Source organism: Heliconius melpomene, chromosome 7 (genome assembly GCF_056956725.1).
Source record: "Heliconius melpomene rosina isolate 202511_hmr_F chromosome 7, ASM5695672v1, whole genome shotgun sequence".
In the NCBI taxonomy this organism is placed as follows: Eukaryota; Metazoa; Arthropoda; class Insecta; order Lepidoptera; family Nymphalidae; genus Heliconius; species Heliconius melpomene.
In genome coordinates this window covers 14,509,408-14,529,466 of record NC_140395.1, presented here as the reverse complement: position 1 = coordinate 14,529,466, position 20,059 = coordinate 14,509,408, and the positions used below count along the sequence as shown (strand labels likewise).

The following is a 20,059-nucleotide window of genomic DNA, read 5'->3' as shown; positions in this document are numbered from 1 at the left end:
TCAGGTCAATGAACACGCCCAAAGCAATATGTTTCTTATCTAAGTTTATTTTTTATTTTATTTATAAGGTCAAGTGTTGCAGCTAGGGTGTTGCTTTTCGCTCTAAAACCGTACTGGCGATCGGAAACAATTTTTTGGCTATCAAGATGCTTCATCAAGCGCTTATAGATTATTTTTTCTAAAATTTTAGAAAAGACTGGAAGTACCGAGATCGGACGATAATTACCCGGATCCGACTTAAGCCCAGATTTATAGAGGGGGGTTATTTTAGCTATCTTAAGACTAGGAGGAATTATTTCATCGACTATGGCTTTATTAAAACAATTGGATAAACTTGGAGCAATTAAATTCGCTACGCGCTTTATAGCTTTAACGCTAATTTTATCAATGCCCGAGCTTGAATTTGAGTCTAATTTACTTATACCTTTGATTATTTCCTCGGCTGTACAAGGTTCAAGAGAGGATAGTGAGTCGTAGGCAACGAAACTTAACAAGAGTGAGTAAGCACAGCGCAGCGGCTTAGATGCGAAAACAACTTATGTCACAGCACTTTCGTTATAGGAATATGGAGGTATTTCCATCGTCCGTAAGGTTTTATTTTGCAAGACACTAATTTAATATTTTTAGTAAAAATTAACACACGCCTGTTCAGACCACCGTCGACAGACTGACTGGACAATCTCCTACATATATATTAAAAATACCCAAAACTAACTATTAATCTATATGAAAAACTCTATACTATATACATAACTATGACAAAATTCACACAACTTTTACATGAATAAAGTCTCTCAATTATTATTCACAGAAATTATAACTTTATTATTTCTCTATGTAAAACTATACTTAACAATAATTCATAAGAAATTTAACGATATTAAATTAATTATTACTATAAAATACGATTATTTCGGTAAACTATAATAAAACTATATAAAAGTAATACAAACTGAAAAATATTATTTAAAAACTATAATGTGACATTTAAATCTGTTAATAATTCTATTGATCTTACTATTTATTAAGACAAAAAATACTCAAATCCTTGTAAGTGTGCCTATTAAATTTAAAGACCTCCATCGTTTTCTCCAGAATCCCATCACCTGCGAGGTATACCCTTTCAAACAAAAAAAGAATTATCTAAATCTGTTCAGATGTCTTCGAATAATCGCTGAACATACACAAAAAAAAGATTCCGACGACTTGGGAACTTCCTTTTTTTGGAAAGTCGGTTCACAAAATATCATTAGAATGCAAAGATTAATTTCGCCAAGGTGGTAAAATTAAATTTGGAACTCCTAAACAAAGAGGAGAAATTTGTTATTAAAGTGGCCAGGACGTCAAACACCAACTGCATTTATAAGGACCTAAACCTAATATTTTACTAATCGTGGCTTCTGTGTCGCGGCTGGATTTGCTTAGAATAGGGAAACTCCCAGTCCGCTCGACGGCCGCAAGCCGAGGTTCGAGCCCCGCAGGGGGCGCCCTTGCGTCGTTGGCACTCCCACAGGCAGCCCCACAGTGCCTGCATATTTTCAGGGACAGAGTACTCTGTTGGCGACACAGGGTGGGGAGGGAAGAGGGTACCCTCTTGTGATGTTGTGTCGCTGTAAAGGCCAATAGGACTAACAGCATTAACCTCAAAACCGAAAAAAAAAAAAACTAAAATTAAATGTCAAACGCTTGTTCAGCTTTACTATACCAACATAGTCTGTGGCGCGTGATGTCTCATCTGTTGCAGTCTATACTATATGTATAGTCTGTGCGTACATAAAACTTCATGTTCACGTCATACGTCAAACGTCATGCAAAAACTACTTATATTAGAAGAATTATAAAATTATTTAATTTTAGATTAAAACCTCAGAAATATAATTATAGGACGCCTTTTGTCCTTGGAAAGCCGATAATGTAAACGAAGATGAAGTGTACGGCAGTCGGTGTCGTCTGGTGAGCGCGATGTCGATAGAGTACGTGGTGGTGAGCGAGGGTGAGCAAGAGGAGCCCATAGAGCTGCCCACGGAGGAGGACGGCTCGCTACTGCTCAGCACCGTGTCGGCGCAGTTTGCGGGCGCCAGCGGCCTTAAGTACCGCGCGGGCGGGCGCCTGCGGGGCCTGCGCCTGGCCGACGAGCGCGTACTGCCGCCGGCCGAGGGCTGGGCGGCGCACCGCTACTTCTGCGCCTTCCCGCGAGCTGACGTGCCCGCGCCCACGCCACGCCCGCGCTGCTCAGACCTGATCGTCCTCGGCCTGCCTTGGAAGACGGGGGAGGACGCAGTTCGCGATTATTTTGCCACATTTGGAGAGCTACTTATGGTACAAGTGAAACGTGACGCTAAGACCGGCCTGTCAAAAGGATTTGGTTTTATTAAATTTGCAGACTACGACGCACAACTACGCGCACTCGGACGCAGGCACATGATAGATGGGCGCTGGTGCGACGTGCGTATTCCCAACAGTAAGGACGGCGGCTCTGCAGCACACCGCAAGGTGTTTGTGGGTCGATGCACCGAGAGCCTCACGGCCGAAGATCTTCGTGAATACTTTGGTGCATTTGGTCAGGTGACAGATGTTTTTGTACCAAAACCATTTCGTGCATTCAGCTTTGTTACGTTTTTGGACCCTGATGTAGCGCAATCCCTCTGTGGTCAAGATCATATAATTAAAGGAGTGTCGGTGAACATCTCGACTGCTTCTCCCAAGCGTGAGCGTGGAGCGCGGTCTCAGCTGCTAGGATGGGGGCTACTGGAGAGTGGTGCTCCGCGAGTGTACAGCTGGCCGCCAGACGCGTGGCAACACTCCGCACACTCTGCACACTCGCACTCAACAGCACCAGCTGAAGCCAAACCCTACCTCAAGTACGAGTAAATATCTTCATTGCCCTCCTTGTTGATAACTCACAGATTTTATATAAAGATAAATGTGTACATAATAATATAATATAGAATGATAAAGTTGTTTACCAGCCTTTTATTATTTTTATTGCCTTATATTTTACCAATGCCTTTAAATATTTAAAAGTACATACATATTTACAAATTCACTTCACTTTAGGCATTCTTTGGCTTATATTATAGTTAATATTTTTATTGGAAAAAAATATTATTGTGCTTGGCATGAGTATTTTATTATACAACAAATATCAACTACAATGATTTTTAAGATTTAACAAAGTATTATTTTGATGAAAATTTTGCAATATCGATCATATCTTGTTTTATTACATTGTTATTAATAGAAATAATAAAGCTAAATGCACTATGATGTAACAATTAACACTCACTATCCTCATAGCCTGGCATGTTTTCACATAGGCTACCTGAAAATATTGTTTTTGTTTATGTAATGTAGGAAAAGATTAAGTTAAAAAGAATTACTGCAGATACTTATTGTATTAAAGATAGTTTAATGGCTTGAATATACATTTAGTTACAGTTCAGACAAAAAAAAAATCGTACATATTTAATAATTTTCTCTTAATTTAATATTTTTTATTTAGTTCTCAAATTATTGTAATTAACTATTGTGGTGTTTCATTGGAATACTCCTGCCATTGTGTGTAGGGTTACATAATGCCTACTATAAAAAAATATATTATTTTATTTAACTAGCGTAGATATTTGGCCGCCCAATCCACTCTCGCGACCCCACTTCCCACAGCTGTCGCCTCTGAAACAATTCCCAAACTGAGATTGACAGATAAATGGGCAGAAATTCACTTAATTATCTACCCATTGAAGTTATTAACCTTGGTGAGAGTGCAACGTCAGCGGGTGGAAGAGTGTGGTGTCGATCCTGGCGCCTGCCACGTAGCGCGCGGCGCCCAGGTAGGCAGCGGCGGCGGCGGGGGCGCTCGGCGCGCCGTCGGGGGCGCCTGCCTGCAGGGGCGCCAGCACGCTGCGCACGCGCGCGCCGCCGCCCGCCCTCGATCTCCGCGCCGAGTGCACCACCTCGCCCCTGCGTGCGGACATGTTTCACTAAATATATTAAAAAGTCCTTCCATCCCAGTCCAGGCCTGGGATGGAATCCCGCTACGTTAATGTTTCTTACGTTTTCTTAAATAGTATGCTATCCTTAGTGTAGATGTAGAACAACACTAAAAATGTTTTAAATATTTACCAAATTAATTATTAAAAATATTTATCAAAAATGTATTCAATTTATATTTTTTTAGCTTCACGCTGCATCCCGCACATAGCAGGCTATTCAGAGGGAACCTGCGAACTTATAATGCTAAAAAACCTCCAGAGGTGTTGAGTGGCGGAGCTCAACGCCCTGTTTTGCCTCGTTAGTCGTTACCAGAGCAGGGAAAATGAAAATATGGAATATTTAATTCCCGAGTGCCATCACAACCGTCACGGTTTCAATCGCACGCTTGTGCCCGCCGGCCACGACGGCCTCAATTTGTACTATTTGTAAGATATTTATAGAAAAAAAATACCCTAATATGTCTGCGAAACGATCACGCATCGGAGTGGCGGCGGCAATTGGCAAGGCCGGGGCCGGCACTGCAGCAGCTAATGTTGGAGGTGCTGCGTTTTCAAGCTCTACGCGAACGCCGCTCCTTTACCGCAGACAATAGGTACTGTTAATTATAATCAAGTAAAATATCTCTGTGCAATCATGCTGATTCAATACACTCACCGTCTCGGCCTCGGTACCGTAGGAGGGACAACGAGTGCCATTCCGACGGCAAAATATGGAAACCTGAAAGATTAATTTACCTATATAATTTTTAAATTTATGTTTCATAAAAAGGTAATAAAAATATAATACGCTTATGAGCGATCTTTTGGACTAGCGTGTAGCGGCACCTGAGCGCCTGTGGAGCGGAGGGCCGGTCGCGCGGAGGGTAGCGTAGCAGTGCGGCCAGCAGCGCCAGCGCGGAGGGCGATGCGGCCGGCAGCGCGCGCGCCAGCGGTACGCCTGCGCACGCCGGGAAACGGAAGCGCAGCGCATCCGCCAGCGCGTGCCCGTCCGGCCAATGGTCGCGCGACGGCGTGCCCAGCACCGCGCTGATCTTGTACAGCTGGTCGATCTCCGAGTTGCCGGGGAACAGCGGCCGGCCGGTGTACAGCTCCGCCATGATGCAGCCGAGCGCCCACAGGTCGATAGGGGCCCCGTAGTGAGTATCGTGAAGCAGGACCTCCGGTGCGCGGTACCACCTCGTGGACACGTAGTCAGTGTAAGGTGGCCGCGATCGTACCTCGCGAGCCAGGCCCAGGTCCGCTATCTTTACTAGCTCAGGACCTGCGCAAAGCAAGTTCTCCGGCTTGAGATCGCGGTGGAAGAACCCGTGACGGTGCATGTGCGCGAGACCTTGGAGTACTTGGTATAAAATATTGCGGAGGACCGGCTCTGGAAACGGTCGCTCGGCGTCACGTATTAACTGGTAAAGATTGCCCCGCATATATTCAAAAACAAAATATAATGTATCATTTTCACGAATGACTTCACGTAATTTAACAATATTAGCGTGGTTTAGCTTTTTAAGAGATTTGACCTCGCGAAGGTTCATAGCTTCATCCCAGGAATAATATTTTCTTTTCATTCGTTTTATAGCGACCTTCTCCCCGGTGTCTCGTCGCTGCGCCAATGCGACTGATCCGTACGTGCCATCGCCTAGTTGTTGTAAAACCACATAACGATTCATTTCTCCAGTTTACTGGGACAAAAATTTGAAATAATTGTAAGTTACTTTATATGCAACATACTTTCACTATACTTAAGATATGCTGTATGTAACTTCTACGGTTAAAATTACGTACTTTCTTTGTATATCATGGACATATATCTATTTCAGAGAGTTGTGATACTCAAAAATTAAATTAAAGTTGTCATACATTGAAAAGTCTAAGACATCACAAAGTTACTATGGAAACTAATAAGCAAATAATAAATATTTTATCGATAATTCAAATACTAACAATTCAGGAGAAACAGTAAATTAGAGCCAACATTATAAAGTATGTAAAACTACTACACGTAGGAAAATATCTGTATCTATCTATGAATATTTTCTACGGTTACGATTTAGGTAGTCGTATATATATAATTTACTTTATAAAAACACGCGCAATGCCTCCAGAATTCGGCAGAAAGTGGGGAACGAAATGTCTTAACACTAGGTTCCAGCTACCTACACTGCTGTGTGCGGGATACAGTACGTATAATACGGTACGATACTATCCTGGCACGTAAACAACGGTACAACACTATTCGGGAGTCGGTTGTGACTGTCAGGCATCTGTCAGCTGTCAACATTCAAGATGACACGACTTGATATTTTGACATTTAGTATTTACCATTAAAATCAAAATAAAACTGCATTTATGTCAATACTTTTTAATTATTTTTTTTTAGACAACCTATTTTACTATTTTACAATGAAATAATCGTTGCCTAATAATTGATATTTGTGATAGTTCAATAGCGGAGATTGACGAGGCATGAATTGTAGAGATGAGCGGCGTTTTGACTAGATGTAGAGTGAGCTCGGAACAACTAAATACTTTGTTGTCTTTTATGGAAGAGCACCGCGACTTCGCTGCTGGAAAACAATCAATATATTCGAGATTCAGCGCGTGCAAATTGTGGAGACTCTTAGCTGAACGGCTCAACGCGGCGGCAGACGATTCCGGAGGAGCACGCAAGTCGCCCGATAAATGGTGCCGGGTAAATATACTGAAAGACAAAAAATATGTTAAAATTAACGTAACAACTATTACATAAATGAATTACTTTCATGTTTCCAGTTGTGGGCAGATCTGAAATATAAAGCACGAAAAAAGTCTGCAGCCGGAGGAGCTTTGGGCGATCTATCTAGTTTTGAAGAGCGCATTCAGAACTTATTTAACAACAAGACAACTGAATGTAAGTAACAATTAAACTTATTGGAAACTATTGAGTTAATATAGCTGAAAAGATAAAATTAAAAAATTCTTAGTTTATTGCTTTTAAAGTGAGTATACTGTTAGATAAAAATGAAAATATCAATGTTGCTGCAACACAATAATGGGCAAATTTATACATATATATTTTAATACTAAATCTAGTAACAATATTAATAGTCAATGGAATGAACTTTATTTTACAACATGGTTACATAAACCATTTTGTAAAGTTTCTTCCCTTTGTGAATAAATATTCTTTGCAATCTATTGTTCATAAATATCTCTGTGGACTGTGATGATTATAGTATTTTTCCATTTACAATTGTAATTAGTAGTAAGTAGTGTATATACTTATATGCAGAGTGGCCTATAAGACTGTGTTAATCAAATAAGTATTGTAGTTCCAACATAATGGATTGGGATTAAAAATAAATAACAGTAATTTTATATTTATTAAATATAATGATCATAAGTTGACATTCTAAATATGTTGATTTCTGTAGTGAACAAATAAGTTATAGTATTTTTAGGGTCCCATACCTCAAAATGTAAAATTTTTATCATTTACCTCAAGATTTCATAGATGTAACATTCTGAGATTAATATAAAATATTCAAGTCTATGGTCCTTTGTAGCACAAAAAAATCAAGCTTCTAAGTGAACAAAATAAAAAGATATATGTTTATATATTGTTCTTGTTGCATGTCGTATTAAAAAACCTATTTGGCAAGAAGTTAGAACTTGCAGTACAAATTACATATGCAAAAAGTGAAATTTCGTAGATGTTTCATAGAAAGAAATCATTATAAACTTATAATAGTAGATAAATTCATACATCAACATAATTGCATACATTGTATGTTGAACTTGGTACTGTTATTTGTACTTGGTAATTTTGCGAGTCGAACTTGCATTTGACCAGTCTTTTAATAAAACATATTTTTGCATATCATAACAGTCATCATTGTTGCTTGATGTTTGCCGATAATGATAAATAACAGTTTACATATTGTGGAATCCTTAATACTATCCTTATTCTTCCAGAACCTCTGTTGTTAAGATAGTCCAGTTGGAATCCTTGCCTATTTTAAAAATAACTTTTATTTCAATACAGTTCATATTAAAGAAATAGCGACCCCCCCGCGGCTTCGCCCGCTTGAACTACATGATTATTCATTTAGTAAACAGAATTGATGGTCAAATGTGTTGATGTCAATAAATAATTTAATTTTAAGTAAGAATTTATAATATTCTTTGTAAAATAACTGTAATGACTGCATATTACAAAAATCGACTCGAGTAATTCAATATCGAAATCGAATCTAAAATAAATAAACGAATATCGAATCGAAAATGTTTAATTGAGAACCTCCTCCTTGTCTTAAAAGTCGGTTAAAAATACAGATTTATTATAAGTATAAATATAGATATGGATTGCTTTATATTTGCAGGCAAACTCATGCCTTGAATTCATTTAAATGACTAACTTTTTTTTAATGAACCAATTTTGATGAAACAAACTTTAGATGTTAAGCTGGGTTGAAACAAAGAAATTGGTGAAAGTTTTACGTAAATCGGTTCAGTACTTTCAGAGATTAGAGTGACCATACATACAGACAGATAGACAAGAAATTAAAAAAAAATGTTTTCTATTATTCTTTTTAAGTGCCCCTCTATCCATCTCAGTCAAAAATATTAAATGTACAGATAAAATATTTTTACTGTTTTATTATACAGGGTGGAAGAGGCAGCGCTTCTTTTACTGAAACTGCATATAGGGTAAAATATTTCAAACCCAGAATTAAAAAAAATAATCAAGGTACCTCAACGGCTGGGACATAGGATTTTTTTTTCATTTCACGATTTTTATCCATACCTGTATTTCGTGTCACGCACACATACGTATGCGACGTTGCCGCTTTGACAGGTAAGTGAGTGCGTGCCTATTAATATACTTTACAAATGGCGTTTTATTTTAAAACGATAATTTTATTATTTATTTTGTTTGAAAAAAAAACTTTTTCATTTTTGAGAATTATTTTTTTTCCGAATTATATTAGGCTTTTATAGAGTAGTTAAAACTGTGGTTTCATTTAAAGTGGCGCTGACAATTTCACCCTGTATATAGAGATCTGAATTGTTTTGAATAGGCAGTGCTACCATTTTCTCATACAATTTTTGCAGTGGGTGCAGGTGGGTGCAGCCACTCTGACGAGGAGCGCAAGCCGGCGCTGGAGGAGGACATGTACTCGGAGGGCTCAGGGGCCGGCGGGGGCGGGGGCGGCGGTGGTGAGGGCGCGCGCCTAGCCACCGAGGAGCTGCTGGCCGAGGCCGCCATGCGCAGCGCCCTCGCCGCCGAGAAGCAGGCCGAGGCCGTCTCGCAGGCTGTGGAGCTGCTGCGCGATCTCGTGGCGCTGCTGCGCGAGCGCACCGCGCCACCCCCGCCCCCGCCCCCGCCCGACCACGCGCTCGCAATGCAGCACCACCACCACCGGCTGTAGACCGCCACCGGCGAATAATTACTTATCATAACTAATGTTGTTTTATTTACAAATCCATCATTACTATATACAAATATATATTCGCCTAATATAAGTTGTGTAACGTAAAACACGTGCCTGAGAAAATGGGTATGAGTCGAACCGGCATTTGCCTACAGTCAAAATGTGCCAGTTTGTATGTATTGTATATCTATACTATTATATAAAGAGGAAAGATTTGTGTGTATGTTTGTAGTGGATAAACGTAAAAACTACTGAACTGATTTTAAAAATTCTTTCACCATGAGAATGCTATAATATCACTGGAGGAGATATTTATTTCTAGAAACAATTAGAGATTCCTACTACAATTTAAAAAAAAAATACAGACGAATTGACAACCTCCTTTTCTTACAGAAGTTGGTTAAAAAATATGTAAAAAATAGACATGCGCTGCAAAGACTTGAAGATGGAACAAAAAAATGTTAAAGAACATATCATATCCATTCCAAAAACTTCGCGATACCATATATCCTACTAATGTAGTTTTTAGAATTCACCTGAAAATATGAAATTGTTTTCAATGTTTGTTCATTGAAAATAATTTCATAAATACATTTATTAATATAGTACAAGTGGCTGAAGCCGCCCAGGTCGGCTAGTATACAATATATACAGAGATGTAAATAATATTTTTACATTCTTGTAATAGTATGTCGATGTTGAACGTGGACCGGAGCGGCGTGCGCGAGGCGCAGGCGCGCGCACACCTCGTCGTGCACGCGGTCGGCGCGCGTTCTTGCGACGGCGGCGCCGTGGCGCAGCACGTCGCGCAGCAGGGCAGGACGCTGGCGCAGGCGGCGCGCGCGCTCCCGCAGCGGGCCCAGAGCGGTACACAACGCCGCCGCCACCACGCGCTTGTATTGCGCCGTGCTGAGGCCTTCCGCCTCCTGCACCGCCTCCTCGGGCAACATGTCCGCCGCCAGACAGTGCAGCGTGATGAGATTGGAAACACCGGGCCGCATCTCCGGATCAAAGGTCACCTATAAAAATATTATTTTATTTTTTTTTAATACTTTCTTTTGGGCTATCCAAATACAGAACTGTGCATTTACGGCGTTATGGAATGTTTGTCAAATAGAGTAAAAAAATTGTGAAAAACATAGGATACTTTTTTTCTTATATTTGTAATATTATCGATATATACTAATATATTAAAATACATTTAAATTTGACATGCAATTTATTCCGCCATGTCAATAACAATCGCCGCTACGCGTTGCTAAGCAACGGCTTGCAAAGTTTATTGTTTTAAGAAAACGTCACCCAAAGTGAGTTTGCTTACGCCCAATATTTTTTTTTTTTATTTCTTTTATTTATAATATCCGTAATATCTTATTATAATTATATATTATATGTATAACTATTTATTATATGTATATATATTTATTGGATGTATATGTATGTATATTTTACTTCTGCACATCTGCATACCTATTATCCCACATGACAAGGTTGGCTGGGAGAGAATGCTTTTAGCGTTAAGCCCGCCTTTTGTACATTGTTTTTTGTATTTTTAACCGACTTCTGTAAGAAAAGGAGGTTATCAATTCGACTGTTTTTTTTTTTTATTTTTTTTTATGTTTGTTACCTCATAACTTTTAACTGGGTGAACCGATTTTGATATTTTTTTTTTATTTGAAAGGTATAGCTTCCCGAATGGTCCCATTTTTTTTTTGGTCCATGTCTGACAATGGTATCCATGAGAAAATCACATAAGTCTTAAATTTGCATTAGGCATGTGCGCGACTAATAGCCGAATAACTCAGTGTCGCGCCAACCGATTTTGATGATTCTTTTTTTATTTGAAAGGATACACTTCAAGGATAATTTGGTGAAAGTTTGGTTAGGTTTCAATTATGGAATCCGGAGAAAATTGAGAAAGTTTGTTTTTTTTGGTAAAAAATTGATTATACTGTAATAGTTACAAGCAAAATCTTTTTAAATTGATGTCAGAAGTGAGATTCCTGATGGTTGCATTTCTTTTCAACCAACCTCAAAAAAGAGGATGTTCTCATTTTCAACCAACTTCAAAGAAGGGTGATTCCCAATTCGCCCGAATACTTTTTATGTATGTTCTTGTCAATATACCAAAATGTAACTTTGCACAAAAATAATAGCTAATTAAATGAAGTTTTACATAGAACAATCACAACCACTCGTTGACAACCACTACCACCACCATCACCACTCGTTCAAGAAGCATCATTTTAAGATCTACCCATCACTAAAAATCGTAAAATAAATTAATTTTTAACAAAAAGAAAAACCGACTTCTAACATCGAACTAAAAAGTGAAAAATAATTATATAAAGATTTTATAATTTTGAAGTCCAAATGACCTAGCCTACGAGTGGTATAGTATGACCGACGCGAACGGGCAGAACTTTGATGGTTTTGTAAATTTTTATATATTTTCGAATTACTATTATTTTTTATGTAATTATTTGCTGCTTATAATTAATTTATCTCAGTTCGGTTATCTTTACCGATGTTATACACTTAAAATATCGTAAATTTAATCATTTATAAAGTTTGTGTATAGTTTGTGTATAAAAGTATGTTTTAATCATTTAATATTGTTCGCAAAAATTTATTATTAATTAATATAGAAAAATGTTAAGTACGCGCGCACGGCAAACTTTAGTTACTTTTTCTAATTAAAAAAATGTTCTTTTAGTTACTTTTACTTCTTTTGTTTGTTCATTTCGGTTACTCAGATATTTTTTCTAATAATAAATCTCCACTTATTATTATTTTTTAACTTATTTTAATTATTTAGGCTTATATTTTCGCGGACGTAGCCGCATCCGGGTCCACTAGTATATATATATATATATAAAATCGAAAGGTCACTCACTCATCAAGAAATCTCAGAAACTACATGTGCTAGGAATCTCAAATCTTGCATACGAGTTATTTATAGGACGTAGGTGCTCGCTAAGACGGAAATTTGCAATATTTGACTTCTAAGGGGTTGTTTTTGGGGTTGAAACTTCGTTACTACAAATGCTAGGAGTCTCAAATTTTGCATGGTCGTCACTTATAGGACGTAGGTACTCATGGAGACAGAAATTAATAATAACGTAGTACACGCAGGCGAAGCCGCGGGCGGGCCACAGTACTTTAATATTATTATATCTAATATATAAGTAGTTCATCAAAACACTTCTGAATTTCTGTATTAAATACGTACAATAAATAATATATACTAATATAATAAAGCGGAAGAGTTTATTTCTTTAAACGCTAAGATCTCTGGATCTACCGATCCGATTTACTTCCTTTTTGTTTTGTATGAAAGCTGCATTCTTCGGAAGCCAAAACCTGCGTTGCGTTTGTTACGTCGCATAAGTTCATATGTACATACATTGTAATTGCTGTGGTAAGTGTAGATAACTACCACAATTAAGTGATTTACAAATGTAGATCAAATCAAATCAAATATATAAATCAAATATATTTATTCAAATCAACTTAAATGTTACAAATTGCCTCTTAAGTGAAGAGGAGTGCGTTGGTAGCCGTACTAGTATAAACTGTGTCACAGCCACCAGCGTCTTTGCCCCTTTACAATTTTTATGACGTTTTAGACATCTGAAGCATTAATTATCAGTTAAATATTATAAATATAAAGTGCATAAACATAAAGTGGAAAACAAGAAACACTATATAATCTTTCAAAATCGTCAAAACAAAAAAAGGAGAAAAAAACTAACTAGACTTATAAAATTATGAATCAATGAACAAAGCGTAATTATCACGTCGAGCGTAACATCGAGTATGTGTGAGTATGTGTATGTGTGAGTATCTGTATGTGTGAGTAGGTGTATGTGTGTGTCTGTGTATGCGTGCATGCGCGGGTATGAGCTTTTAGATATGTAAGTGTGTATTTATTTAGTTGAGAAGAAAATTCTCAGTTTCAATGTAGGACAGTTTGTTAATCCAAGTTCTAATAATTTTTTTACATTTAATAAAAGGTAGTGGATATATATATTTATGTTTGTTAATTTTATTATAAATGTGGCCGCTGATATTGTAAAAGTGCGTGCGAGCAGACCTCGTTCTGGAATACAAAGTTTCACAGACCCTGGACTTATTACGGTTGGAATTAGGCCTGAAAACAATACTTCTATGCTTGCGGAGTATTACCAACATTATGAAGAGCTTCCTGACTGATAGAACAGAGGTGTCACGGTAGAGTAGATCCGTACTGTAACGCCTAGGTTTCCATAGCATAACTTTCAGTATGGCTCTTTGTGCGCGTTCTAAGGAAAGTATTGTGTTTTTGCTGGCGCCCCCCCAAACAACGATGCAATAGCTTAGAAGACTTTGTACGAGAGCATAATATACTGTGAGTAGGATGTCAGAATCACATGAGTTTCTTAGTTTTTTTAATACCGGAATTATTTTACGTATGCGGTTGGATAAATTGTGAATATGAAGTGACCAGCTTAAACAGCAATCTATAGTAACTCCCAAATATTTAATATTGAAGGCGCGAGAAAGATTAAGACAACTGCAGTCGTTTTGATGAGAGCAAGTATGCGCTTTAATAACAAAGTCAGATGTCGGTTGGGAGCTGAGTCGGTGAGAGAAAGCCATAAATTTAGTTTTATCAATGTTGATAGTCAAAAGGTTGTCATCATACCATTGTGTCACCAATCTGATAGCATCCTCGGCGTAATTTTTGGCCTCAATCCAATCTCTCCCATGTATTATTAACACAGTGTCGTCTGCATAAGCAATGATTTTACAGTTGGGCAGTGACATATTGCATAGGCTATTTACGTACAACAGGAATAGAGTGGGACCCAGAACGCTTCCCTGTGGGACTCCAAATGAAATACCTGCTTTGTCACTTACAAATTGATCAATTTTAACATACTGAGAGCGGTTAGTTAAATACGAACGAAAGATATCTAGAACTATACCACGTATACCAAAAGTTTCCATTTTGTTAAGCAAGATGGGTATAGAAACAGTGTCGAATGCCTTAGATAAATCAAGGAAAAGTCCGATAACTTTTGATTTATTGTCCAGGTGCTTAGCTATGGTTTCCGTAAGCAACAAAGTAGCATCTTCTGTGGATTTGTTTTTAATGAAACCAAATTGATTGGTAGCAAGGATATTATGGCGTTGTAGATAATGTGTTAATCTTTTATTTAATATTTTTTCTAAGATCTTTGAAAGGACTGGAAGAATCGATATCGGTCTATAGTTATTGACACTATTTCTATCACCTGATTTATAGATGGGATGAATCAGAGCTCTTTTAAAAATATCAGGAAAAACACCGCTTGAAAAGCATGTATTAAATATATGAGTAAGAGCAGGGATTATACTAACGCTAACCCTTTTAGTTACCATTGTGTGAATGCCATCAATGCCAGGAGCAGAATCTTCTTTTAGATTAGAGATGATAGCCTTGATCTCTTCATGATCGGTGTCATAAAGTACCATGGAGTCATTTGAAATATAAGAATGGGGATTTTTGATAGCATTTTCTGGACTTAGTTTATGAGAACATTTAGTGAGTATGGCGTTGGCATATGTCGCACCAATTTCAGCAAAATGATTATTAACAATGTTGACAGAGACATGAGGATCACTATGTAGATCTAGTAAGACCGCAGGAGAAGGTGCGGTCGGCTTAAAATAAGTAATTTTATTAATTGTGTTCCATGTACCTTTCGGATTATTTTTATATCTCAAAAATTCATTTTTCTCATAAGCAATCTTTACTTTCTTTATCAAGTTAGTACAAAAGTTACGATATCTGGTGTAAGTAATTCTTAGTATCGCATTGGTCGGGTCACGTTTACTCTTTTGATGCAGTCTGTCACGGTGTCTAATACATCGTACTAGTCCCGGAGTCAACCATGGCTTGATTGGACGTTTTCGATGTGGGACTTTAATTAATCTTGAGTGAGCAGTTATAGCTTCAGAAATTATATTAGTCAGGAGTGAAGCGGCTGTATTGGCATCAGTAGAGTTAAGCACACATGTATAATCAATCTCAGAAAGAGATTGAAATAATGACGGATAGTCTATTCTAGAGATAGTAATTTTAGACCTATCATATTTTATGTTACATAATAAACACAAAACCAACGGCGCATGATCAGTCACATATGAATCAAGAATATACGTAGCTGCGTGTCTGTTAGTTCGTAGCATTACATGATCAATGCAATTTTCGTTACGAGTCGGAAAATTGTGAGCGCTTAAAAAACCGTGGAAAGCCATCATGTCCAAATATGTACCACTATTTAAGTCGGAACTGTTTGGAGCGATATTAATATTCATATCACCAATTACAGCTACAGATTTGACGTGCTTAAGGGATGAAAGACATAAATCAAGGCTATCACAAAATTTACTAATATTACTGCTAGCTGGTGATCGGTAGACTGCCACTATAGCATATTCATTATTATATTGCAGAATAAGAGAACTAGCATCGGATAGTGCGAACTTAGTAATTGAATGCTTTATTAGTGATTTGATGTAGATTATAACACCATCGTTTTGGTTCTGATAATCCGAACAATAGGAAGTGTATCCTTCAATACAAGGTGGATTCGTTGTATTAGAAAGCCAACATTCAGTAAGAATCAGTACATCAAACCTGATACAAATTCTCTCGAGGAGAACAGCAAATGCATCGAAGTTACAAGATACACTACGTATGTTGGTATGCATTACAGTTAGAGAAGTCTGAGATATGTTAATATGATTACCCAGGTCTTCTGGAGAACACACCATGGCATCAGACACTTGAGCAGTATCTATGTCATTAGATATATCATTTAAGGGCAACATTATAACCAGATGGTTCATTGGGGCATTTCTTTAGTAAATACGAGTTTAACCTTTTTTGATAACTTGTATTTGGATGCAGTGTATTCTGATAGAGAGAGTATAGATGAGGTATGTGTGATTGTATGTGTAGCAGTATGGTAAATTGAAGAGTAATGAGAGAGAGTGATAAAAACACACTATTGTAAAATGAATAATTACAATAAGTAAAACACAAAACAGTCATGTATAAACCAAAAGAAATTACAAATATAAACTGACCAAGCCTTAAAAAATAATAAAAATATTGTGAAAATACAAAATTATGGCAAAACATAATAAACACGGCAGCTAAAGCTAGTCACAGCCTAGACGAGGAGAGGAGGCGAGCCAGATCGTTTTCAGTGTCGATTCTGTAAGACTGACCGCCTTCAGTCCTACGGAGAAAAACTTTTCCATGAGCTGTCCAGCAAAACTTGTAGCCGTTTTTGATGCTAAACTCACGTGCTAAATGAAAAGTTCTTTTTGCTTTTTGGGTTAAACACTCGCTAATATAGACAGGCTTGGGTTCTCCACTTAGGTTAAGATGTGAAGTATTCAACTTATTTGTATTATGATTACGATTATAAGTTTTTACGGAAGCTAAAATTCTCTCTTTTAATGATGAATACAAATTATGTAATTTGGACCTATTTGCAATGTTCAGATGATGGAAATAAAACTGCTGTGTGGCTGCGTGCTCGGCAGGCACGCGTCTGAACTCTCAACGTCTCAACCAAAAAATATTGGCGAGAAGATAAAACAAAAAATACAAAATGTAAATAAATAAATAAGCTTCTAAATACAGACAGACCTGAGCCCGCGTTTAAGTCATTGATTATGTTATACATGTTTCACAAGAAAATATTGTTTTTGATATAGTACTTGTTTTTTTTAAAGTTATAAACAAGTTGACGAAATATCGAAAAACGCAAATATGTAACGATATTGCATATGTATATATCAATACATATGCAATGTTACATAGAGAGTAGGTACGAATTTCGTTAAATCAAATGACTTTATATGGAAGAATACAGACCTGTGGGGTGAAGTCCGTAACAGCTTTTCGAATCTTTAATGTGATGTCATCGTCGGAGTCGCTCAGTAAAATCCGCGATTTTGGGTCGGTATCAGACTTTGACATCTTTTTTGTTGGATCACGCAAACTCCGCACGCGATCGCTGCCGTCCTCTATTATTTGTAAAAACATAAAAATTGATTCAGTTAAACGATATACAGTTTGTATCTGGTGATATCACTAACTATACGGGAAAAACAATACCATGACCAACAACACTCACTACAACTAAAGGATGTGCCTATGTACTGCAGACACAAACACACAAACACATCGTTTAAAATATTTAGGAGTTGTTGTTGACCAGCTTTCCTGGAAAGAGCACATAAATTTATTTTATGGACGAGTAAAGAGATTGATTTCCATTTTTACGAATATATGATACATGTGTGATTTTCAATTACTGAAAAGTATTCACTTTGCGCTTTGTAATTCTTTAATAAATTATGGTATCATTGTTTTGGGTGGAGCCATTAAGATACTATTATTGAGAGTAGAAAGGGCTCAACATGCTATTCTTAAATTAATATTTTGTAAAGATTATAGATACCCTACTGACACCCTCTACAAAGTTTGCCAATTTTAAATATAATAAATAAATTATTATATAGTAGCAGATTAACAAGAAACAAATAATAATGTACATAAAACTTAATTTAAATATAACCTGGTAATATTGGTTTCGGAGTTGGAAAGAGTCGACCAAACCGGTGGTGGAAAGTTTTCACAAGTTGTGAGGCCACCTGAAGATGTTGTAGCTGATCTATCCCAACAGGCACATGTGTACCTCGATACACCAACACATCTGCAGCCTGGATGAGGTAAAAGGGCCATTTGATTTGAAGTCCACTTTAGGGTGTACAATGCGGGTATAAAATACACGAATAAAACGAAGTACCTCAGAGCAGGACCATTTTTTAAATATATCGAACAATATCACAATTTAATTTGATCCAACACCATCTATTGAAAGCAGGTACTAAATATTTATTTTACTTGTAGAATAACATTGGGATCAACCATACAGTTAATAATTTATTTGACCATTAATATTATATTAGTAGTATTAGTATTTAACAGAGGTTATGATTAAATTTTAATTGTTTTTACTTCTCTGCTCAGTGATAACAAACAGAAGCATTAAGTTTTGCAACATAACTTAATGCTCAGTGCTGCAGTTCCACCCTTAAGCTACCCTGGTATGCAAGGCAAAGTGTGATTATAAAAAAAAATACTTTTTGGATATGAAAATAAGGTCATATTTATTAAAAACTGGTAATATATTTATGCTACAATGGAAGAGCATCTTACTGTAAATGGAATGTTAATGGTATGCCACTATAAAAAGCCACTATAACCATGCTACAGATATTATCTTAATGACTTATTTGACCCATGACCAGACCATGGAAAATGGGGTGTCTCACAACTGGGTTCTCTATGCTTAACCTTCAGTGCAGAATAAAGTGTAATTGAGAATGTAGCACTAAAAGAAAGTGTTGAAAATACCTGGAGTACTGGATAAAGCAGTAATCCAATAGGAACTTCCTTCATTTTAGCAGACTTTTCCTTATATTGTGGCAAATGAGCTAGACGAGCATGTGTGGCGAGGCAAGCCAGCAGCCAACACAGTTCTGCATGTCTTGGTATGGCTGACTGTACAAATAGTACACTCTTGTCAGGGTCCAGTCCACTTGCCAATAAATAAGCTACTAAATCTAAAGTGTTGTCTTGTATTTGAGCAGGATCCTAAACAGAGATATCAATATATCACTTAAAAATTGTCACACATATTTTAGAAATAATTAATTTTGTTGTAAAATATACTTGTGGAGTTGTGTAAGCATGAAGGTCGGCTACAAACATCATGAGGTCATCCCCTTGGTCCTGAAGTCGCACGCAGCGGCGCACGGCAGCGAAGTAGTTACCAACGTGAAGAGCTCCTGTAGGCTGCAATCCCGTCACAACTCTCCTTGGCCATACTTCACTTTGTTCCTTCTTGGTATTGGTAGCATTATTATTCACATCCTTCGAACCCAATAGTAGGTGCATATATATTTACAAAAACTGTGTGCCAGAAAAAAATTACTAACCTGCAAGTTTCTTTGTTGAGCTTTGTATATCCCAGAAGATATGCTGCGATAACAATCCTTTAATCGTGATCTGTTTTGAAATAAATATTTCCTTACTAATTTCATACTTTTGACATAAGAATTCATTCAAAAAATATTTGAATATTACATAAAATTGTTATTTGCTTTGCTTATGTTCGCATACACAAATGAATTTCATTTCATGAAATTGAAAATTGACACTTTGTCATTTGAAATTCAATTGTCATTTGTATTTGACAGATTCAAGCTTCGTGTCAACACTTATTAACCGACATTGGAGCAAGAGTGAGGAGACTGAGGAGAGTAAGTGTGCCATGGCTTGTGGGCTGGCGCCACAGTCGCAGGTTGATTGATTGATTGATAGTTCAGAGCGTATCCCTATTATCCGAGGTGTTCTTTGCATCGACATCGATTGTGACCTGCGGGTAAGCACTCTTTGGAGGGACAAAGTCTGGAGATCACGGGTGGTTTGTCTACCATAGCCATACCCTAGCACGACTCGGATCACAAACTAAAGCAGTGGTAAATTTTATAAAACTGTGGCGACTTTCCAAGCGGGCACAAGGTGCGGTGTAGTTATAGACTATA

The 20,059-nt window shown here is 37.4% G+C and overlaps 4 protein-coding genes across 4 annotated transcripts; 2 read left to right on the top strand and 2 right to left on the bottom strand.

The window, feature by feature from the left end:
- The first annotated feature begins 1,755 nt into the window (after nucleotides 1–1,755).
- Nucleotides 1,756–2,963, top strand: LOC146537982 (TAR DNA-binding protein 43-like). The gene has a single exon (XM_085188195.1). The coding sequence runs from the start codon at nucleotides 1,963–1,965 to the stop codon at nucleotides 2,869–2,871; it is 909 nt and encodes a 302-aa protein (XP_085044321.1). The 5' UTR covers nucleotides 1,756–1,962; the 3' UTR covers nucleotides 2,872–2,963.
- Nucleotides 2,964–2,988: 25 nt separating this feature from the next.
- LOC146537981 (serine/threonine-protein kinase ICK) lies at nucleotides 2,989–6,185 on the bottom strand. The gene is made up of 5 exons (XM_085188192.1): nucleotides 4,818–6,185; nucleotides 4,648–4,710; nucleotides 4,445–4,567; nucleotides 3,752–3,960; nucleotides 2,989–3,672 (listed from the first exon to the last, which is right to left on the bottom strand). Exons 1-5 carry the CDS (start codon nucleotides 5,654–5,656, stop codon nucleotides 3,611–3,613), a joined length of 1,296 nt encoding a protein of 431 aa, XP_085044318.1. The 5' UTR covers nucleotides 5,657–6,185; the 3' UTR covers nucleotides 2,989–3,610.
- A 116-nt stretch (nucleotides 6,186–6,301) lies between these two features.
- On the top strand, nucleotides 6,302–12,660 carry LOC146537980 (uncharacterized). The gene is made up of 3 exons (XM_085188196.1): nucleotides 6,302–6,678; nucleotides 6,759–6,876; nucleotides 9,081–12,660. Exons 1-3 carry the CDS (start codon nucleotides 6,466–6,468, stop codon nucleotides 9,395–9,397), a joined length of 648 nt encoding a protein of 215 aa, XP_085044322.1. The 5' UTR covers nucleotides 6,302–6,465; the 3' UTR covers nucleotides 9,398–12,660.
- Nucleotides 6,333–19,639, bottom strand: TrpRS-m (Tryptophanyl-tRNA synthetase, mitochondrial; the record flags this gene model as incomplete). The annotated part of the gene is made up of 7 exons (XM_085188245.1): nucleotides 6,333–10,419; nucleotides 17,319–17,470; nucleotides 18,025–18,169; nucleotides 18,867–19,106; nucleotides 19,185–19,385; nucleotides 19,451–19,520; nucleotides 19,599–19,639. Coding segments are annotated over 7 exons (1,197 nt in total), but the record flags the coding sequence as incomplete, so codon positions are not given.
- Between the last annotated feature and the right edge of the window lie 420 nt (nucleotides 19,640–20,059).